This window comes from Mytilus galloprovincialis, chromosome 12 (genome assembly GCF_965363235.1).
Source record: "Mytilus galloprovincialis chromosome 12, xbMytGall1.hap1.1, whole genome shotgun sequence".
NCBI classification, from domain to species: Eukaryota; Metazoa; Mollusca; class Bivalvia; order Mytilida; family Mytilidae; genus Mytilus; species Mytilus galloprovincialis.
Window position 1 is genome coordinate 46,739,521 of NC_134849.1, and position 22,232 is coordinate 46,761,752.

At 32.1% G+C, this 22,232-nt stretch overlaps 1 protein-coding gene and 1 long non-coding RNA gene across 2 annotated transcripts; both read right to left on the reverse strand.

Moving 5' to 3' along the window:
• Positions 1-886: 886 nt before the first annotated feature.
• On the reverse strand, positions 887-11,127 carry LOC143055376 (uncharacterized). The gene is made up of 6 exons (XM_076228511.1): positions 10,945-11,127; positions 6,752-6,880; positions 6,145-6,282; positions 4,778-4,906; positions 3,366-3,441; positions 887-1,871 (listed from the first exon to the last, which is right to left on the reverse strand). The coding sequence occupies exons 1-6, from the start codon at positions 11,123-11,125 to the stop codon at positions 1,418-1,420; spliced, it is 1,107 nt and encodes a 368-aa protein (XP_076084626.1). The 5' UTR covers positions 11,126-11,127; the 3' UTR covers positions 887-1,417.
• Positions 11,128-12,324: 1,197 nt separating this feature from the next.
• LOC143054144 (uncharacterized) lies at positions 12,325-20,741 on the reverse strand. The gene is made up of 5 exons (XR_012971573.1): positions 20,605-20,741; positions 18,008-18,202; positions 16,433-16,542; positions 14,286-14,397; positions 12,325-12,504 (listed from the first exon to the last, which is right to left on the reverse strand). It is a non-coding gene; the product is annotated as an uncharacterized LOC143054144 (long non-coding RNA).
• Between the last annotated feature and the right edge of the window lie 1,491 nt (positions 20,742-22,232).

Sequence of the window (22,232 nt, forward strand, 5' to 3'; positions counted from 1 at the left end):
ATATTTGCCTTATGTTGATGTTAAGTAACGGTTACCAACAACCAGTCCTGTCTTCTTACAAGTCACAAGCATTGAACTTCGTAAATGGATTCTTTATTTGATTGAGAGTGAAATTACAGCATTTGCCCTCAGAAACATAATTTAAATTCATTGCAAATCTGAAATTATAGATTAACACTGTATTATTGAAGAGTGGACCTCTTGGTCACCTTTTGTTTTTGTGTAATTGGTTGCCGTCTTCTAACGTACAGTAAAACAAACTCTCTTATCAAATATACGGATATGATACTCTTTGATATTATACAATACTTAAGGATGCACTTAGGTGAAATTAAATAAATCAAGAATTTAAAATTGATATTGTAAGCTGGAAGAGTATTAGTTGAGGATCAATATAAGCTAAAAATATTAATAGGTCATGGAGCTCCTTTTCGAGATATTTGATTTATAAAATATGGCGGGAAAAGGCTGACTCAGACTTTTACCTTATATTTGCATTGATATTATTTTGGTCTCAAATTAAAAGAAAGAAAATCAAGAATCTGCTTAAAGTTTGTTAAATGACCTTTGATGAGCTATTAAGTCTTATATGAAAAGATAAATGGTTGTTATATGGCAAAATATTTCACCTTGTACCGTATGGAAAAGCACCAAGGAGTCCGAATATCTGACACCAATTCCAAAACCTCAACTTAGTACATCCTTAAGGTAATATATTTTAACATTCTATCCATCGATAAATATTCAAGGGACATACTACTGAAACAGTAGTGGTCTCAAAAGTGATCTTAATATGTTTAACTAAAACTATAAACCAACGAAATAAATAAAAACAACATCAGGGGAAATATAAAAAAATAACTACAAGTGAATAACAAACAACAGCGATCAAAAACAATACATTATACAACAGTTTGAGTAACACGAATGCAACCACTCAGATATCTGAGCAAAATCGGACCAAGCTGTTTCTTCTGTCCACATTTAAGGAAGGGTCATATCAAGTGACAACATATCGTACACTATAATATCACGATGGCTCTTATTTAAACCGGTGACATAACAATAGACATAAATAATATCATGAAATACAACACGTGAAATTTAAGATAAATAAAGAAAAAAATCTTCCAAAAAACATCTTGGGATGTTATGATATACAGTGCGGTCTAGTTGCAAAAATGTGCATCAAAACATGATACCTTTCATGTTTTAAATGATTACAGAATGCATGTAATTTTCTACTTTGATCTGGCGATAAATGCACCCTCAGTCACCTTTTATTAAAAAAACCGAATGCAAATAATATTTGAACACACTATTTAGTTACAAAAGCATACATAACCGTATATTGTAAATACGATTCAATGTATATAACAATGTTATGTAAATGCTATGAGTTGATCTCATTTTATAATTAATTATACACATCTTCAGTATGTTGTCGGCTATGCCTGATATTTGTTGCAGTATTATACGTTGGGTCAGATTCGCATCGTTCAGCTATACTGCTATCGTACAAATTATTTTCCATGTTATTTGCAAGACATTTCGGTGTAATATTCAACCTGTCATATTCGCTTTCAACGGCTTCTGCTGAAGCTACTACAGATTTAAACCCAACATGCACAGGTGGCGGGTTATTGTTTTTCATAACAACTGCATACACATCATTCGGCTTCTTTCCTTCCGGTTCAGTAGCAATTTCAGTTCCCTTTGTTCTCACAGGAACAGGTCTACCAGCATGTGCCTCTTCGTCTTCGTAAAGTTGATTCATTCTTATATTATTTGATGGCGTGTTTCTCTCGTGATTGTCATTACTTATTTCACTCTGTTCATTATTTTGCCTTTTGGATAAAGCTTGTGTTCTCCTAGCAATATATAAAATGACACTATATGTAAACGTTTATGTTGAAACAATCATTAATAGATATAGGAAGATGTGGTGTGAGTGCCAATGAGACAACTCTCCATACAAATAACAATTTAAAAAGTAAACCATTATAGGTTAAAGTACGGCCTTTAACACGGAGCCTTGGCTCACACCGAACAACAAGCTATAAAGGGCCCCAAAATTACTAGTGTAAAACCATTCAAACGGGAAAACCAACGGTCTAATCTATATAAACAAAACGAGAAACGAGAAACACGTATATATTACATAAACAAACGACAACTACTGTACATCAGATTCTAAATGATTAAAACAAGTATGAGGACAAACTTAAACATAACAAACAAAATCCGGTATAAAAACACAACAAGCGGTGACCTATACTTGTTTACTTCTATGCCATATTGTCTCATTTGCTATCATACCATATCTTCTTAATTTTATAAGCAACAGGTATCAATGTAATATACATAAAACTTTAAGTGAACAACAAAAACACCACCACAAACCAGGGACGAATTAAGTCTTCTGAACTGTAAGTTGTTCGCTTATCACCAACCACAGTGGCATGCGTCGTCACTGCTAAAGACAAAGGATGCCGATTCTTGGTTTCAAATGTTTAGGTTTGAGCGTTCCTAATGAAGATAAATCTAGAAAAGCGCTTCGGATGCACACACTTTTTTAGGAGTATTATTAACATTTTCTAGCATTAGATCGAAGCTACTGCTGATAGACTTGTAAGTAACCGAGGGTATTATCAACTCGATAGGCATTGCTTCGACACTGAAATTATTTGTGACGTACTTTTCTAAAATCCCTGTTGAAAAATCAAGATTTAATTAAGAAATTGAGGTCCCAACTCCCTCAAGCAAATATGACCTTAGACTTTGACTATTACTTTAGGTTCCCTGTGATCACAAAGCTCCCAACGTTTTCATGTATGTATACATCATCCGTTTTAAGTGTTTAGGCTTGCGGGTTGACTATGTGAAACGCTTTGGGCACACGATATTTATATAATGTTTTTTTCTTAAACAATTTGGCTGATTATCTAATATAGGTTTATATAATATTAAATCAACACCCTTACAACCTAATCTAAAACAAACATTCCTTTCAAATAGGATTTACGAAACAAGATGTTGACAAAGAAAATTAAAAATGTCGAAAACATATTCTAAAAGTAACGTCTACTTTAGCGCTATCATTATCTCACACCAAATTAAATATTTGCTTCGAAATAACTTGTTTGTTATGTTAGAAAAAGCTAATATATTACGAATACTGCATATTGATTAAATTGTGCCATTTATAAAACAAAATACATGTTTAAAATTTTCTTTAACTGTCTCCTCGGTAGCCTAAATAAAGCCAGTATAAATGACAAATATAACTCCTAAAAATTGAACCTTGAAAAAAATGTTAACATTCAATCTAGTTTTATTGACCTCACAACTAAGCGAACACGTACCTTAATTTTAAGATAAGAACTAGGATGACGACACCAATAATTGCTAAGGTACCTAGCACTCCTCCGACAATTAAACCTAAAAATAAAACAAAAATGAGTTCATTGTCTAACTGCAGAGTATTTTAACCGCTCCTTTTGAAAACATAAAATTTGCCCTTAACCACACAGAATGTATAGTAAATGATCGTAAATGATCGTATAACTATAAAACAAAATATTGCATGAATGTTCTGTCAATTTTATTTTAACGAAAAACGTAGTTTCAAATATCTTATAATGAAAAAAATACAGCGACTCTAAGTACGAGATAATTCATGTGTCATCAAGGACGTCTCCGTTTCTCCGCCATGGCTTGAAATAAAAAGACAAACAGTACAGAAGACACAACATAGAAAACTAAAGACTAAGCAACACGAACCCCACCAAAAACTTGGGATGATCTCAGGTGCTCCGGAAGGGTAAGCAGATCCTGCTCCACATCTAAGTTTGAAGATGTTTCTTAGTAAATGTTGATTTTACATGTTGTTTTTACTCTTTTGCTTAAGGATTATAATACACATACTAGGAACAAAACAATATAAAAAGAGAGGATATGCTCTATCAAGGATCAGTGTAACGTTATAGATTTTTCAACATTTATTTCTTGTCATTAAAATTCAGTAATACACAATTTTAAGCAATCAATAATGCCAGATGACAATGACGCTGTCAACAACCCAGATTTTAATCGTTGCAACGATGCTATATAAAGTTTAGTAACAGTCTGAAAAGCCGAACGTATGGTAAAAAGCGCTCATCACCGTAAACTCACATTCAACACAATTATACATTTTGCTTATTAAAAAAAATGAGTTCGAATATTGAAGGCAAATCCTAAGGTTTTTTTATGTCAAAGACTGCTTTTTGTTGTTACATTTTTGTCGTTTTATAGAACTCACAGTTGGTAATGGAAATAGTGGCACAGAGTTTGCTTTACCTTCATAACTTACTATAACACTATTCATTGACTATTCTGAAACCGGAACTTTTAGTACATCCAATTGGCAGCATTTTAGTGTAAAGTTTTATTAAAAACATACCTTTTTAACGTTATAATTTTCCTGGTAAAATTACTATACACTTTTTCTAATTTTCGAAAAAAACATGAGATGTATGATTTTTTTGTAAATTTCTCAGCTTTTCTTATCAGTTTCTTTTACGGACCAAGTCGTATAACTCAATTTTACTATATAACTAGAGCAAGACATAAACTTTTGAAGCAAGGTACATCTGTAACTAAAGTTTCAAATGGTTTCTAGAATACATCGGATGCAAGATTATATAGAAACACGGTCAACATCGTACTTTTATAAAACATTGTATGACGCTTACTATTATGGAATATATTGTTACTTTGATGTTGTAATATTTACCGATATTAGAAGTTGCGTGGTGTTTGGGAATATCTCTGATGTGCCTTTTGTCATCCTGCTTTGTTACTATATTGGTTGTACTTTGAAGCATAGGCGGCGAGTTTATAATCGTTGAAAATGACCTTTTGCCTAAAAACATGAAATGTAGAAAATGAACACTTCATAATAAAAATAAATTTAGCGTTTATATTTTCTTGTGAATAACCGCCACGTCGAATAGGCTCTACATATACTTAACTATAGTCTACACTGAAAACAAAACTAAAATAATCAGGGTTTGTATAACATTCTAAATACTAATAGTGTCTTCGGTTTTGAACCTGACAACACAATCAAGCTTTATGAAACATTATCGTGATTGTTATCCATCATGTATAACTCAAATTTATTTAGCTATTAACATCACTTTGCCAAAGGGCATGCTCTTTGGTTGCAGCTATCTAAAATTTCAGATAGACTTTAAAGCTGAAACGATTTTACAGAGAGTTCTCGTATTTTTCAAATTAGCCTTTCTCGTGGAAGCTTGTTTGAATCTGTAGCGGGATATTGACGATCCACTACTTTCCTATGTCAATCATATGGTTATATTTATAAATTAACTGTTTTCAAAATTTTGAATCGTTGAAAAACTAAGGCATTTCTACCTCAGGCATAGATTACCTTAGCTGTATTTGGCATGACTTTTAGGAATTTTGGTACTTACTGCTCTTTAACTTCGTACTTTATTTGGCCTTTTTATTTTCTTTGGATTCGAGCGTCACTGATGAGTCTTTTGTAGACGAAACGCGCGTCTGGCGAATATACAAAAATATAGTCTTGGTATCTATGATGAGTTTATTCAAATCATCATTGAAGCGTAATATAAGTCAACTCTGTAAAAGATTCCGTTTTTAAGAATAGAGGTGGAAGACACTAAATGGATATTTAAACTAAAAAGATGTTAATAGCATGATCATCTGTTAGCTTTTTCAAATAAACAATTTGTACACAAATATAAAATAATTTATAACAAGAATGTGTCCCCAGTACACGGATGCCCCACTCGCACTATCATTTTCTATGTTAAGTGGACCGTGAAATTGGGGTCAGAACTCTAATTGACATTAAAATTAGAAAGATCATATAATAAGGAACATATATACTAAGTTTCAAGTTGATTGGACTTCAACTTCATCAAAAACTACCTCGACCAAAAACTTTAACCTGAAGCGGGACGAACGAACGGACGAACGAACGAACGAACGGACGGACGGACGGACGAACGAACGAACGAACGAACGAACGGAGCCACAGACCAGAAAACATAATGCCCCTCTACTATCGTAGGTGGGGCATAAAAATTGTTGTCTGTTGTTATATGTACCAACCTGTAGTTTTTTTAGCGTTTATTGTTCTTTCGTTAGAGCCATGATAATTTGTTGATTTATAACTATATATTCCTGGGCACAGTTTAGCAGAATCGGCAACTGTTTTAGTGTTATCTGTTGTCATATTATAAGGTGATGCTGTTAAAAATATCGACAAAACAGTTTATATTTATTTATATATTTATATACTTTTTATAAAATATAGCACTAAAACAGAATTAACTACAACATATCTTCACCAATCAATATTGACTATTCTTAAGAATGAAAAAATTATTGAATGGCCAATCATTGAACTGATGAGTAGTTCAGAAGATAATACCAAAGAATGTATTTTTAACTAAAAAGTATTGTGATAGCCTTCTTGAGATTTGTGCAAACACATTTAACATAAATGGTAAATTGCAAAACTTGAAATTATAATACCAATGTGGCTTTTAATTATCAATATTCTACAAGGTAACAGACTTGATGGTCGAACTTCTTTTGATATTTTATCATTGGAGTCCGATTATATTGCTACTCTGCGAAAACGAAATGAATTTATTAGTAAATGCAACAGGCCTCTATTAACTATTCTGAATGCATTTGAATGATATATGCTTACAAAAAACACAAAAGAAACCATCCGCCTTTTTACTGCAAGGAATATTCGTTTGAAATGAAGGAACTTCACCAGTATGATAACAGCGGAATGATTCACATTCTGTAACAGATTCGTTAGTTGCAATTCCATCTTCAATGAAAAAAAGGAAAAATATTTTTTTCATAAAGATATAATTCGTAAAAAGTAAAACAAAAACTGTTATATTTTCTACGAGATAGTTCAGTATAAGATACATACTATTTCATGCTATTTTATAGAACTTCATCTTATTACATGTAATCGCAGAAGGAGGTGAGATAAAACACACCGGTGAAATAGAGAAGTATTGAGTAGGCTCATTAACCTTACCTTAGTATATTCAATCCCATTCGAAAATTTACTGTTCTTAATTATTGGAGGCGTACTATATTCCGAAAATATTTCCTCTCATTGCAACAACTTCTGCTGGAATAATTAAATTCGAATTGATTGATTGATTGATTGCTTGTTAGTTGCTTGATTAACAAGAGGCTATTACTTCATGCAAATTCATCTAAATTCCATTTATTGCAAAAATAATGTATATTATTTAAAAAAAATAAAAGTACGTGTTTTTGCAACTTCATTAATGAACAATTCAAAGAAATCATTTGAAACAAATTTACAATGCTGTTTTTGTGCAAATAATACCATACATAGTAATGTAACGGGGTGTCCCCAATGTCGCTTAAATAATAAATGTCCAACTAAAATGTAATTTCCTGAGTTTTTAAATACAAATTGCTTCAATTATATCCATTATCAATTTTAATCATTCTATAAATGTTATTTTAAAGCAATCCCTATTACTGTACCGAAAATTGACCCTACATGGCTATATTAAAGTATGGAATTTTATAAATTCACGCAAAGATGGCACCAAACTTGTTCAACAGTCAATAAGCACCCAAAGCCATTACGATGCTTACAAAATGCGAAGACAACGCATGAAAGTAAACTTTCGTATTGAGAGTACGTAGCGTTCAAACTGGGTCTTGAGACCTCATGGTGGCATTGCATATTCGATCAAACATTGGAAATTTTTTTTCATTGCATAATACTTTGTTTTTTTTAATTAGTATTTAATTCCAATCAAAATTTCAAAAAAAAAAATTCATTACTCCATACACATTTTGCTTTACGTAACTGCAGTTTATGAAATATTTTGTTCAACATCACATTCATGCACTGGCACCAAACTAGCATTGGGGTAACATTTTGATACAGGTGTCTCTTAATGTACATTCCCTCCTGGGATCTAGTGTTCCTTGTCCTCTCGTATACATAAAAAAAAAACTTTGACAATTCATCGATTTTTTGCATGTCTCTTGCATCTGGTTCATGATCCTCATGAAAATTTGAAATTTATGTGCCAAGATACTATAGGCATTTTCCTCCACATGCTCATAGTGCTCCATTTTTCTGATAGAAAACGGTTTTATCAGGCGCTTGTTGATATCAAAAACTTTGTCCACTACTATATGTAGTGCGAGTCAGGAACGTCATCACCAGGTATAAACTTCTCTTCAGTGAGACTAAATATGTTATACTGAAATTAATCAAGAGAAGCAAGGCGACTGCGTTCCCCTGGTTGTCTCATCTTCAATGTATGCCAAGAAATTGTGGTTAATTGTGATTGAAGCTATTAGAGAGACACGTGTATCAGTTCTGTAGTGTGCTCAGGAAGAAACGAGGAAGATGCTCCGATGCTAGACTTTTTTTTGTTATATGTGAAAAGCTTGAGGCACTGAAAGTTGTCCTTCATCGCCGTGACCGCGGTCTTATCTTGAAGTCATCTTACTACACTTAGTAATACAATGGATAAACGACTACATTGTGAAGGTTTCGATTTGTAGTTTTGCCTTTTCACAATAGGGAAGTTTTTTTAATTTTTTATTCAAATTGTCTTTGTGAGGTCAGAAGGCACCGATGATTAGTAGTACATACCGGAGATGATACGATTTGACAAGACCAAGCAATGGCATTTCAATGGTAAACGGGACATACAAATTCAACACGAACCTTCGCTATGTCTGTCGTTAATTTGTTGGCATGTAATAACATTTTGCTACCACGAAGTTGCTGCCGAAGTATGAAAAACTCAACCTGTGATCAAACAATAACTTAAGATGCCCTTACGAACGGCCCAATGTTTAACGTTCGGACACGAATTTTTATACTTCCTTAACCATGTTAACCATGTTGCCATCTGTTGTCAATTTCAGGACAATGACATAGACATAGATATCATTTATCATTTTAAATTATGGTGTCCTAAATTTATCGATATTCTAATATCCCTTTTCAATATTTAATCCATGTGCACTAAATCGCAAATTACTTTTAATACTCTCCTAATGTTTTCAATGCCAAGCCTCAGATACGTGTCAAGCTGAAAACCAGACTGAAACTTTCTTTATGTTCTATAAACTTCCAACTTTAGTATTATGTTTATTATCAATATTTAGTTCTTCTGTCCATAAATGTATATTAAATTGTGTATGTAAACAATATTCTATTTTATTCAATATGCCATTACGTGTTATTTAAAGATCTCTTTTAAATAGATGACCAATGATTTTAAAGTACTAGTAATTCAGAACATGGTAAATATATCCATCCCACCCATGGTTCTTTCCCTTCTCAAACATATTCCATGATTTATCAAAAGCAGCCTTACGGTGACCTATAGTTGTTAATGTCTGTGTCATTTTGTTTTTTTGTGGATAGTTGTCTCATTGGCAATCATACCACTTCTTCTTTTTTATATTAATATAAAAATATGAATATGTGATATAATTGACAATGACAGTTATGCTCAGAACATTACAAAAACTGAACAAAACAATAAACAAACAACGAATATGATAAACAAATATTTATGTATAGTTTATTCCTTTCAAATTTTGCAGACTATACTTTTTTGTACTTATAGTGTTTCATGTTTAATAGCAAGTAGTACAAAAAAGCTAAAATTTTAAAAATTTAGTGTGCATCATTTCCATTATAATTTTATCAGTTTACTTTATGAAATATTTTGCAGGATCTTTCAGAAATATTTTACTTTTATAGCCTCCCCGTAATGTCCTAGCTATACAATATTACTGCCTTCACTGTATGATTAAATATACTTACTTAAAGTAATGCTTTGTTAATATAGTGTTGCTATCTTACTAAGCTTATAGATTGCTTGAAATCCTTTATTATCAGTATTTGCATATGAAAATGTGTCTTATGCAGTAAAGCACAAAACTGGAGATGCATATTCCTAAACACAGTATACAGATATATGCATCTCTAAGTTTGTGTTTTTCTGCATCGGGCACATTTTCATATGCAAAAACTGATAATAAAGGATTTCAAGCATAATGTAAGCTGAGATTTAACACATTTGACTAAAGTATCATGATCTAAATTAAGTTTTTTTTAAACGACCGGATTTATTAATAATAAGAATCTTATTTATCAATATAAGTATGTAATTGCCATTATCAGAAAATTCATACAATATGTTCAGGTAGTTTTAAAGACCACCTTTACCCTTGATAATAAAAAAATCATCAACATAAAGCAAGCAACGAATACTGGTGTAACTGAATGATACTGGATCACAAAATGTGATGATAAATCACTATAATATAAGTTAAACAGACTAGAGCTTAGATTGTCACCCTGTTATAGTTAAAATAAAAATATACTTTTTAATTAGGGTCAATAGAGAACTTGCGCCATTTCCATCTCGCTCATGGGTATTTTCGCGCTTAAACATTAACCATGGATATGATCAGTTGAGTAACCTTCATTTGACAAAATACATGTCCTTCCTACGCAGTATACTAGTGTATTTGGGGACTTTTCTAACTAATATGATCCAGCTGTCAAAGTAACAAAAAAGCAACATTGCGGCGAAGTAAAACAATCGAAGACTCATGAATTATAATGGGAAGATAACAAAGAGCACTTTTGGTTTAATTTCATATAATGAAATGATTAGGATAATCAACAGCAACTATTGGCCGAATCTCACAACCTTATATTTGTTTTATACTTTGCTGTGAGAAAACTAGATTTTCCATGGTTTTTTTTTCTTGCATAAAATGTATCAAAACATGCAAACATTTTATTTTGTAATTCATTATACACGTTGCCGATACTATCAGAACACACAAACTTACCACATGTTACTTCAGTCCAGAATACTACTCTATGCATGGGTAACCAAGCGTTGCGGTGTTCATCTGGCAATGTTTTGCAGATATCCCATAAATAGTCTGGGGTCGTATGATATCTGCATTTCTCTTGACTTTGGTACCAATTTGAAAGAAAGGAAACGTCTAAAATATGTATAACTAGCATAATTTCTATTTCTATTATGAATTACAATATACGTTGAACCACAAACGTCAAAATCATTCAATCGCGTAGTGGAATTAACTATTTTTGGATTCTCATAAATTCTATATATAACTTTTGGACTAGTTTAAATCTCGGTCTATTTCTGAAATTTATTCTTACTTACTACTGATTTTTCAACCCTGTATGCTAACATTCCTATGTAAATTTTAAAATTGTTTGTATGCACATTGAACGACAAATGTATGTGACGTATAAAATTTTCTGACGTCAGACACTCAAATCAATGAATGTGTTCGCAGATAGTAGATGTTTTTGTGTACTGTTAAATTGTTTCTTTTAAAATTGTTATACGATGATGACTGATGTACCCATATTTAGAATATTTTATTTATTGTGTCTGTTTATTTAACGCATCAATGTGAATATATCGGAAATTGATGATACTGTCATTAAAGTGAGAGGGTTAGCGCTATAGAACCAGGTTTAATCCACCATTTTCTACATTTGAAAATGCCTGTACCAAATCAGGAATATGACAGTTCTTGTCCATTCGTTTTTGATGCGTTTTGTTATTTGATTTTGCCATGTGATTATGGACTTTCCGAATTGATTTTCCTCTAAGTTCAGAATTTTTGTGATTTCACTTTTTATATATGATATGTTTTCGTGCAATATTGCAAAGCCAAGATAGTTGTTACATATTTTAATAGCTAGCTGTATCTACGTTTAATCAGGTAAACCATGTTTCCCCTAGAGAGAAATACAGTGTGCTAAAAGGATAGAATAGCAAAAGTTACATTCTTCAATAATTCAATTATGCAAAAAAGGTAATATTATTTGAGAAAGACAACTTTTTGATTTAAATACTGTTTTATCGACAATACCTAAAAAGGTTGGGTGTACAATACCGCTTCAATGATAAGTCAATACTTACTATAAGTAACAAATTCGATTTTTATTGTCGTTAACTTGATTCCATATATGTAGTGATTATTTATCGTCATGAAAATTTAATAATTGCAAAGATCAAGTTCGTAAACACTACTTCACATTCACACTTTTTTTGAGAAATTTGTGTGAAAAATCCATTTATGTCAAACATACAAACTAAATCTTGCATCTTTAGAAGATGTTTTTGTTTACTGCTTTTTTAAATATTCGATTTCAAGTTTTTCCAACTGTTTTAAAAATGGCTAAAATTAAATGAAGACTTTGAAAAGTGTACTTATCTTAAGTATTGTCATTAACAGTCATCTAAGAAAACTTGCCACAAAATGGTGTCCGTTTAGCTTCACAATAATCTGTGCCAATCTCTGGTTTATATCGACAATCAACAAATGCACAGTTTCCGGGACCATTTAATGTTGTGTTCTTAGTAACTAATAATATAGTCAATATGTAACCATTTATTATTACACTGTAAGTAAGTAAAATATATGAATGACTTGTTTATACACTCAATTATATACACAAAACGAGCATTTTAAATGAAGTTGGTACCCACATGTATTTCCTGTGTTGGTTCTACAGATAATGAAAAAAAACCAAGGTAACAAACAAAAACTGCGGAAATCTCATTAACTCTATTCTAGAAAGTAGCAAGACGGGGTGCATCGACTGGATACGCGTCTACTACTATGTATGCATGCAACACATGACTTCAATAGAATATATATATATATATATAACTCGTCTAAACATCAACCCAACAATGTTAGATCTATATCTACGTCCAGAAAAACATGAAGCTAGTGAGTTGATACATTGACACATCTTATCGACTCAACAATTCGTGATGGTGATCGCGAAATTTAATAGTGTTGGTTTCCGTCCTTCTTCCTCACAACTCGGTTGGAGCATTTGTTGTTCTAAAAATCAGCAGCAATACCCTGAGTAGTCATCAGCAGCAGCAGCAGTATCCTAAGTAATCATCATTAGTAGCAAGTATCCTGAATTATCATCATTAATAGGAGCAGTACCGTGAATTATCATTATTAGTAGCAGCAGTATCCTGAATTATCATTATTAGTAGCAGCAGTATTCTAAATTATCATCATCAGTAGTAGCAGTATCCTTGATCATAAGTAGCAGAAGTATCCTGACTAATCATTAGAAGCAGAAGTATCCTGAATCACCATCATTAGTAGCAAGTATCCTGAATTATCATCATTAGTAGCAGCAGTATCCTGAATCATCATCATTAGTAGCAAGTATCCTGAATTGTCATCATTAGTAGCAGCAGTATTCTAATGTATAATCATAAGTAGCAGCAGCATCTTAAATTATCATCATGAGTAGAAGCAGTATCCTGAATTATCATCATTAATAGCAGAAGTATCCTAAATAATCATCATAAGCAGAAGCATACTATTGAAATGAGCACGACTGGTACAATGAAAAGACTTTTGGAAACAAATTGAAAAAAAAGAAAAGAGCATAACTCACCAGACACATATGACACAAGAATGCACGGTAACTTTCAACCATAGCAGCTATCTCTCAAAAAAATGCACAAAAACTCCCGTTGAAAAGGTTTGTACGAAGAAAAAAGAGAATTTTATATTCTTTTATAAACAAAAAAGAAAATCGTCAAAACCGTGGATGGCTACTTTGGAACACTCAAAAAGGAAATCAAAACTGCTTATAGTAGATATCAGTTGAAAGTCATCATAGAAGGTTACCATACATCTAGATTGAATTAGAATTTGAGACAAAAACCTCACCTTGTCTCGAATTTGTTCTTTTTCGTCATACACCGGACGCCAAAGAAGCTCATGGAGATAACTTTCATCCGTAATTGTTTTTCCCAAAACCCATATGCAACCTGAAGTGTGTCTCCGTGTACTTATTTAGTAACTTTTCATCAACGCTTTTTTTATTATATTCATAAGATTGAAAGCAATTATTTAGATGTCGGTTTTTTTTTTTTGGCTGTTTGAGTCGTTCATTTACATATACTTCACATTCATTTTTGACACACAGGTGTATATGTGTTATTTGTAACGATGCTATCGTGTTAGGTTAAAACTAAATTTTATAACAGTTTTGTTCTTGGTTAAAAGATTTGATAAGTTAATTAAGTTTGAAAATAAAACAATAAGTAGCAAATATTAAAAAGATTTTGTTGCATAGACAAAAACCAATAATTCATACAACATACCTTTATATACCCAGTAACGGTTATTTGAATCCAGAGAGTCAATGCATTCATGAGTGTTAACTGCCTTTTCAAGATGTGCTACATTTTCTGTTATGCACGCACACTTTTTTCCCTATGAATATAGGATACAGATATATTTTCAATTATATGTTGTGCTGCTTAAAAAAGTAATTTATTTACAACTTAACAATGCTCGACATATTTTTTTTAACAACTTGACCTTTGGACAATAAATCATGCCATATATTACTTGTTCGGAAAAAAACGAGTGGATTACCAAAACTCTGAACCAAGTCACTTTATCCACACCAGTGTATAAGTGACCTCAGAGTCAACTGAGTTTTAAAGCAAACTAAATATGGTTGTAGTTATTTTTCTGTTTTTAGAGGACTTATTTGTCTGTCCTATACTGTTTTTATATACAAATTATCCAATCTACACCTTCTTCAATGCCATCATTATCATGAATATGTCTTTCCTTTCTAGAATTCAATTTATCTCATATTTTCTTTTTTAGATGTTTATCTTTTGGGATCCATCATTGATGACTGATTTCTAATTTTCAGTATTTCTATGGTAATTACCATTGTTCGTTTTAAAAATATTTAACATCTCAAAAATTGTTGTTATTGTACAATTAGAAAAATATCTCTAACGCATTAAATATAATAATTTGAAATAAAGGTGACATGTGAAACACATACATGTATCAATACGAATGCAACAAATCAAATAAAATGAATCAAAAAGATATTTCGGAGGTCATCATAGAACATAATGACAGAAGAAGGTTAATACCAAAATTTCTAGTTTCTTGACAAAAAATTACCATTAAAGAAAGCAATTACAGCTGACTAAATTCATGACATGAGACACCTGAAAATGGTGGACGATTTACTTATTTTATCAGTGTTAAGTTTTCCCCATTTTTTCTCAGTTAGAGAACTATCTATGATCCAGACTGAAGTTGTGAATTCGTTGATACTCGTACAACATCCGGACAAAATAAAAATCTACCATAAAGTGTAAAAGGTTTCTGAATGTAGTCTCTAATATATAAAAAAAAAGAAGTTTGTGAATTCTTTCTTTATTTTTAGGCAAAATTCATGTCAGACTTAAGTTTTTATGATATTGCTACATGTACTGGCATTATCTATAAAGTCAATTCAATTTTAAGTCGTTTATGTAATTAAAAAGAATTCACAGCGTCTCCCTAACGTAGTTGTACTGACTCATAAATAAACATCTTTTTGTGTTGGGATGTATAAGTACCCGGCCACGTCTACTTGTATTTTTGTCCATCTGATGAGTTAAGCCTTTTTCAACTGATTTTTATCGTTCGTACTTATGATGTACTTTTATACCACTGTCACAGGTTAGGGGGAGGTTTGGGATCCAGCTAACATGTTTAACCCCGCCACATTATTTATGTATGTGCCTGTCCCAAGTCAGGAGCCTGTAATTCAGTGGTTGTCGTTTGTTTATGTGTTACATATATGTTTTTCGTTCATTTTTTTTTATATAAATAAGGCCGTTAGTTTTCTCGTTTGAATTGTTTTACATTGTCTTATCGGGGCCTTTTATGGCTGACTATGCGGTATGGGCTTCGCGCGTTGTTGAATGCCGGACGGTGACCTCTAGTTGTTAATGTCTGTGTCATTTTGGTCTCTTGTGGACAGTTGTCTCATTGGCAATCATACCACATCTTCTTTTTTATATCACCATATATACCAGGATTTAAATTATGTATGTACGCCCGACGCGCGTTTCATTACCAGTGACGCTTGAATAATTTTTTTAAAAGCCAAATAAAGTACAAAGTTGAAGAGCATTGAGAACCAAAATTCCTAAAATACAGCAAGGATTTTTTTATATATATATCAATATCATTTTCGTAATATCTGTATTTATGAGCTCTTACTTTTACAAATTGTTACTTCGAAGGAGACTTGTCTCATGGACACTCATATCACAGGTTTTTTAATATCAATTCACAATCAAATCAAAACATGACAACCCAACACGTGCATTGAGTTAAACATCCAAAGGCAGACAAATCATATACGTGAGTTGTCGAGGGGACAATTTAGGAATTTTACTGTAAATGTCATCTATAAGATACCACATATTATTTGTGAATTACTTACTATGTGTGCTAAAAACTTAATTCTTACATGCTGCTTCCTACAGACTTCAAAACATATTAGCACTGAATGTGCGGTAGCAACATATGGCCTCCCTAAAATTTCGAAGCAACCTATGAAAATATTAAAAAAGAATAAGCCATTTGTAACTATACACGCTAAATTTGTATCAAGCACTTGTTACCAATGTGTTCGGTGGTATGACGTAAATACTACACGGAAGCTCTTGAGGATGTAGGTGAAATTTTAAAAAGTATAGAATTTAAAATTGATCCTATAAGTCAGAAGAGCATTAGTTAAGAAACAAATTCGGCTAAAAAAAATTAAAGATTATGAAGTACCTTTTTTTCATATATATATTTTTAAATAACGTGTAAATGCTGACTCAAACTTTTACCATATTTTAAATTGCATTAGAATTATTTGGGTTTTAAAATTTCTAGAGTTTGCTTGAATTTTGGTAAATGACCTTCTATGGGTTATAATAGTCTTATATACAAAGACAAATGGGTGTTGCGGGGTAGAATATTGTACCCTGTATCATAGGAAAAGAAAAAAAAAACATCTGACAAAAATTCCTTAACCTCACCTAAGTACATCCTTAAGAATGAAATCATACATTTAACTACATTCAAGGCCGTTTGGTCCACAGAAAGACAAATAGTTAATAATTATGCCATACCACATCTTAGTTTAAAGCATGCTCTTAAAAGTTAAAAGTCCAAGCTATATATTTGCTTCCTAAATTACATAAACAGCTGTTCAAATTCTGTTTCATTGCTTGTAGTAAGTGTTCTACTTCGAATATGTCTGTGCTGTTAACTAATTCCTTTACTTTATAAAAGAGTTTTTTATTAATTTTGGTACTTTAGCCTTAGAAAATAATGGAAATAACGTTTTTAGTGTCAACAACTGTATTGATGGTTCGGATAAATTACGTACTCTTGATAGTCCGTTCAAATCAGTTAAGATTTTAAGATTTAAACACTTCACTACATCACATTCTACATGTAGGTATAGATTTCATCTGACTTACGTGTTTAAGTTCCCTGTTTTGTCCTTCATAAGGAAATTATTTTTCACACTCGTAACCTCTATTGCACGTAAAATATATAGATGTTGTTCAATAGACATGGCACATGAACTTTTTTTTTTTTGGTTCACGCAAAAATATGTATTCCATGAAATTTGCAATCTGATGAAATATAAAATACAAAAACTGTTCTTCAGACTAATTATTTAGTTTAACGATTAACGCGAAGTGAAAGTAACGACGATCCGAAATTGTTTTATTATCGCCGCCATCTTTTTTCCATAAGTTTCGAAAAAAGTTCGGTCAACGTCGTCTATTGAAAAATAAACAACGTCAAGATTAATAACCGAAAGTCCCCTCAACCAATCATATTTACGTATTTCCTACTATGCAAATCATAAGAATTATTTTATGTGTAAGGGGTATTAAAAGGTCAATCTTGATAGTATGTTTAAGAATCATTTAAAACAAAGGGGATTCACAAGTCAATTTGATGATAAGCTTCCATTTAAATAAGCTATTGGCACATGCATTTGAATATTTACCTATCCTGGATATCCAGGTGGAAATTATTTTATACTTCCCAGTCCAGTATGTTGATCCGTCACTACCAATATGACCTTTTAATCTATTGCAATTCAATCCATCTTCATTTGTCGCCAGTCTGCCTCCATGACGATAACAAAACACCTGTGCATCAAACCATGTTTCCTGGTTCGGGAAATAGTGAACAAAATACGCTGAAAAATAAGTATTGATATATAAATAAAATAGAGTGCTTCTTATGTTCACCATATGCATTGTAGCAATATTCACTAATACTGTTAAAACTTATTGAACCGACTTGGTTGTAATACGCTTTTGATTGCATTTGGTTATAATCGAAAACTGATTTTTTTTATGCTCCTCCACTAAACATATGGCATTTGTGGGGAACACTGGTTAATAACTAGTCAAAATATTGTAAACATTTCTTGGTAGAGTATAAACTCTTTATATTGTAAATTACCTTGTGCATGTTGTGAGCTAACACATAAATATCTAGCTCTTTTTGTCTCCTAAAATTCAGTGTTCATAACTCTCATCATCCTGATTATGCATAAGATATTATGCTAAAGTTAAGCCAAATCACATTCATAGTGCAGTTGCTAGTTTTTACATATTCATAAATATATTAAAATATTTGCCTTCGTGCGTAATGAAAACAACATTCAATTGGTTCTCTTAGATATGGATTTATCAAATCATAGCACACAATATTTGCTTATTTAAGGTTAGGTAAGAAGTAAAATAACAAAAATACCGAACTCCAAAGCAAAAAGCTGTATTAGATCAAACCAAAACCAACTTATCCATTCAACACGCACGGTACTCGTTTCTGAAAGGTAAGGTAAAATAAAAAGCAGACATATCCATTCAGAGCCCACTACACTTCATTCTGTTTAGTTGGGTCAACGAAAGTAAACTTATTGATTTATTTTTAGAGGCAACTTAACAAAAAAAATTCAATAGATGATATTGAAATTAAGTACAAAAGTAACATCACAAAAATACTGAGCTCAGAGGAAAATTCAGAAAGGAAAGTCTCTAATCAAATGGCAAAATTAAAAGCTCAAACATATCAAACACATGGATAACTACTGTCATATTATTCCTGTCTTGTAACGCGTATTTTCTTGTATAGAAAATTGTAGATTATACCTGGTTTTAAAGCTAGTTAAACCTCTCACTTGTATTGCAGTCACAACAAATTATATCATATTGACAATGATGTGTGAACAAAACAAACAGACATCGATCTTGATATCTATATCATTAACGGGAAGCTTAATACAAACATATACGATAACAGATCCAATTTTAGATGGTGACGTTCCCTTGTCACCATCTTATGGTGTTTATATATCTCAACTTGTACGATTCGCTAGTGGTGTGGTTCAAAGCATGGATTTCCAATGTCTGGAAAACCCAAACGCTCGAATCAAAAAAGTTTAAAATACCAAATAAAGTACGAAGTTTGAGAGCATTAAGTACCGAAATTTCTGATAGGGTTTGCCAATTACAGCTTCGAAAATTCGAATCATTTAAAGTTTTTTAAACAGTTGATTCATAATTGTTACCAACCGTGATGATTCCTGGGCTGGTGATACCCTTGGGGAAGAAACTTCGTCAAGCAGAGGCAGCAACCCTGTGGTTGTTAAGAAAATCATCATAGATAACAATGTGTTCGCAAGATATGTGTTATCTCCACTAAAGAATCAGTAGTGACGCTAAAATCAAAGGTTTTTTTTCTATATATAAAAAATAGTCTTCAATCCGGTATTAAAACTCTTGCAAAACTGGGCATTCATATTACTGTACAAGATGAAAAAGTGCACAGCCACATTCGATCATAAATGGGATGTTTAATTCTGTTTCCAGTGACGCTAAATTAGAGGGAGCAGCACGGTCTACATGTTACAAACCCATGTAAAAACTATTTGAGAGATCCGAGGTGACCTCTTTGAATGCAGAATGGGTGTTCCTATCAATCGTATCATCCTTTTCCAAAGGCAGTCCACATTTCCACAACCTTTATCCGGGACTTTCCTTTTACAACACACTTGCAGAGATTGTAGCACTATCCTGGTATATGACATGGGATTTAACGTTTTCTTCCGACTGAAATTATATGTTTATTACATAATACACCCCGCCGCACAGCCAACTGGATGACCCTCTTAGGAATGTGTTTTATTGCCGGATAGAGTAGAAAGTTGATCATGTGTAATATCCCATGCCACCATTTAGGTCAATCAATGTAAGTTACTTATTATAATTCAAAGAATATGGAATATGTGCACATATGTGTTTCCGGTCAAGTACACAACACACACTCCCAAGACCTCTGATAACGATTTGCGTATACGTGTTTAGCCCTGTTAAATGTCTTCGAGTGATGACATTTGTTTAGACGACATGTACTACTGACCTAAAGATAAAATAAAACACGAAGAAGTAATCTTACAACTTTTAAACTCTAGAATATGTAGTTAAAACATGTTGATTTAACAGTCCCTCACCTATTTTTCAATGTATATAATACTCCAACATGTACCTCATAAGATATATATTATAGATATTTTCAGTTTTATGTACTCACCATTAATTTGGTGAATTAGCAGAAGAAAGATGAGAAATGAATTTATAATAGAAATTAATCTCACAATGCACATATTTATCGAATATATTTCTCTCGACTTTTGTAAGTTGACATAAAATCCAACAGATAGTATAAACAGACTTTAAAAACGATATTAGATTTATCTTCCTGTAATGAGGGATCATTTCAGAGAGGAAATAAGCATATAAGTTAATCATACATAACTTCTTAAATATCGTGCAAGACTTTAGATACACATGGACATACAATTATATATAATTTTTGCATAAGAGGGAATGATTACAATAAGAAGTAGAAGTTGATATTTTTAAAACTATCACCTAATTTGTATTTCTCATTACAATGGTGTTATACTTTTTTTAAACTGATTGCTTCTATTTAAAAATCACAGCAATGTCTTTAAAACAAAGCACAATGCCACACATAACTTCATATTCAAGACGCCTTAACACTTGTTTGCATGGAATACTTTGCCACCATCACAAATATAAGGACTGTTCCACTAAATCAAAGACGATAACTGAAAAATATTTTTAATAATAACTGCAATTATTAATTGCCAATATGTTTGAATTAGTATATAATTATTTTTCAGAATATTATTGTGAGCAATTAATTAATTATAACATTATTACAGAGAACATTTGCCAGTGTTATAATAGCGCTAAGTTTCTAGCACTTAGATTTCCAATTATTCGAAACCTAAATACTTTAGTGCTTTTTTATATATACACATGGAAAAAAGTATTGCAACACCTTGATTTTTTAAAAATTGAAAAGTCAGTCTCTTATTTTGGATGGAATATGATAAAATATTTGTAAAATAATATCGAAACGTAGTTAATGATAACCTTGGCTTTAAAACGAACAAAAAATGTATGAAAAAAAAAGGTTTTATCGAACCAAAATTTTTATAACAAAATGAAGTATTTTTTGTACAAAAAAATGCATTTTACAAGTTTTACTGTAGTCGAACTTTACAATGTCAGACATTTCAAAATTAATCTTTAGATGATTGTTCACATCATGGTTGGTCGATATACGCCAAATAATTAGTACTTTGTGTGCAGCTTCCATTCAAACGGATAACCGCATCTTAATGTCTTCTGATTCCTGCCATAAGTCGACTCATTTGTTGCTAAGCTAGCAGCAACCCTTCTTGACACAAGGTATTGTTTATTTCATGACCTGTTTGAACTGGGGTGTCCTTTCGTGCACTTTACGCCCATCAGTGTCCCATATATGCTCGATATGGTTCAAATTCGGGCTACGATAGGGCCAAGGAAGATAAACCGAATTCCATTGAAACAATTGATCTTCCTCCACAACGTTAATTTCCAACTTTGGCGAGCTCTGCACAATATTGGATACGGGCATCTGTGTGTCTGTTCGTAGGCAAAGGTCCCCGAAATGGTATTATCGCACGATAACCAGTAGCGATGAGCCGATCTTGAACAGTTCTTGCTTAAAGGCTCCTGTATGGTCATTATTCACTTTTTAGGATTGTATTTTTTGCAATGGGTTTCCTTCTGACCAACCTTCATTATGCTTAATTTTCCCTAGCAGATGTTATAGGGGATCTTCTTGACCTCGGAAGGTCTTAAACA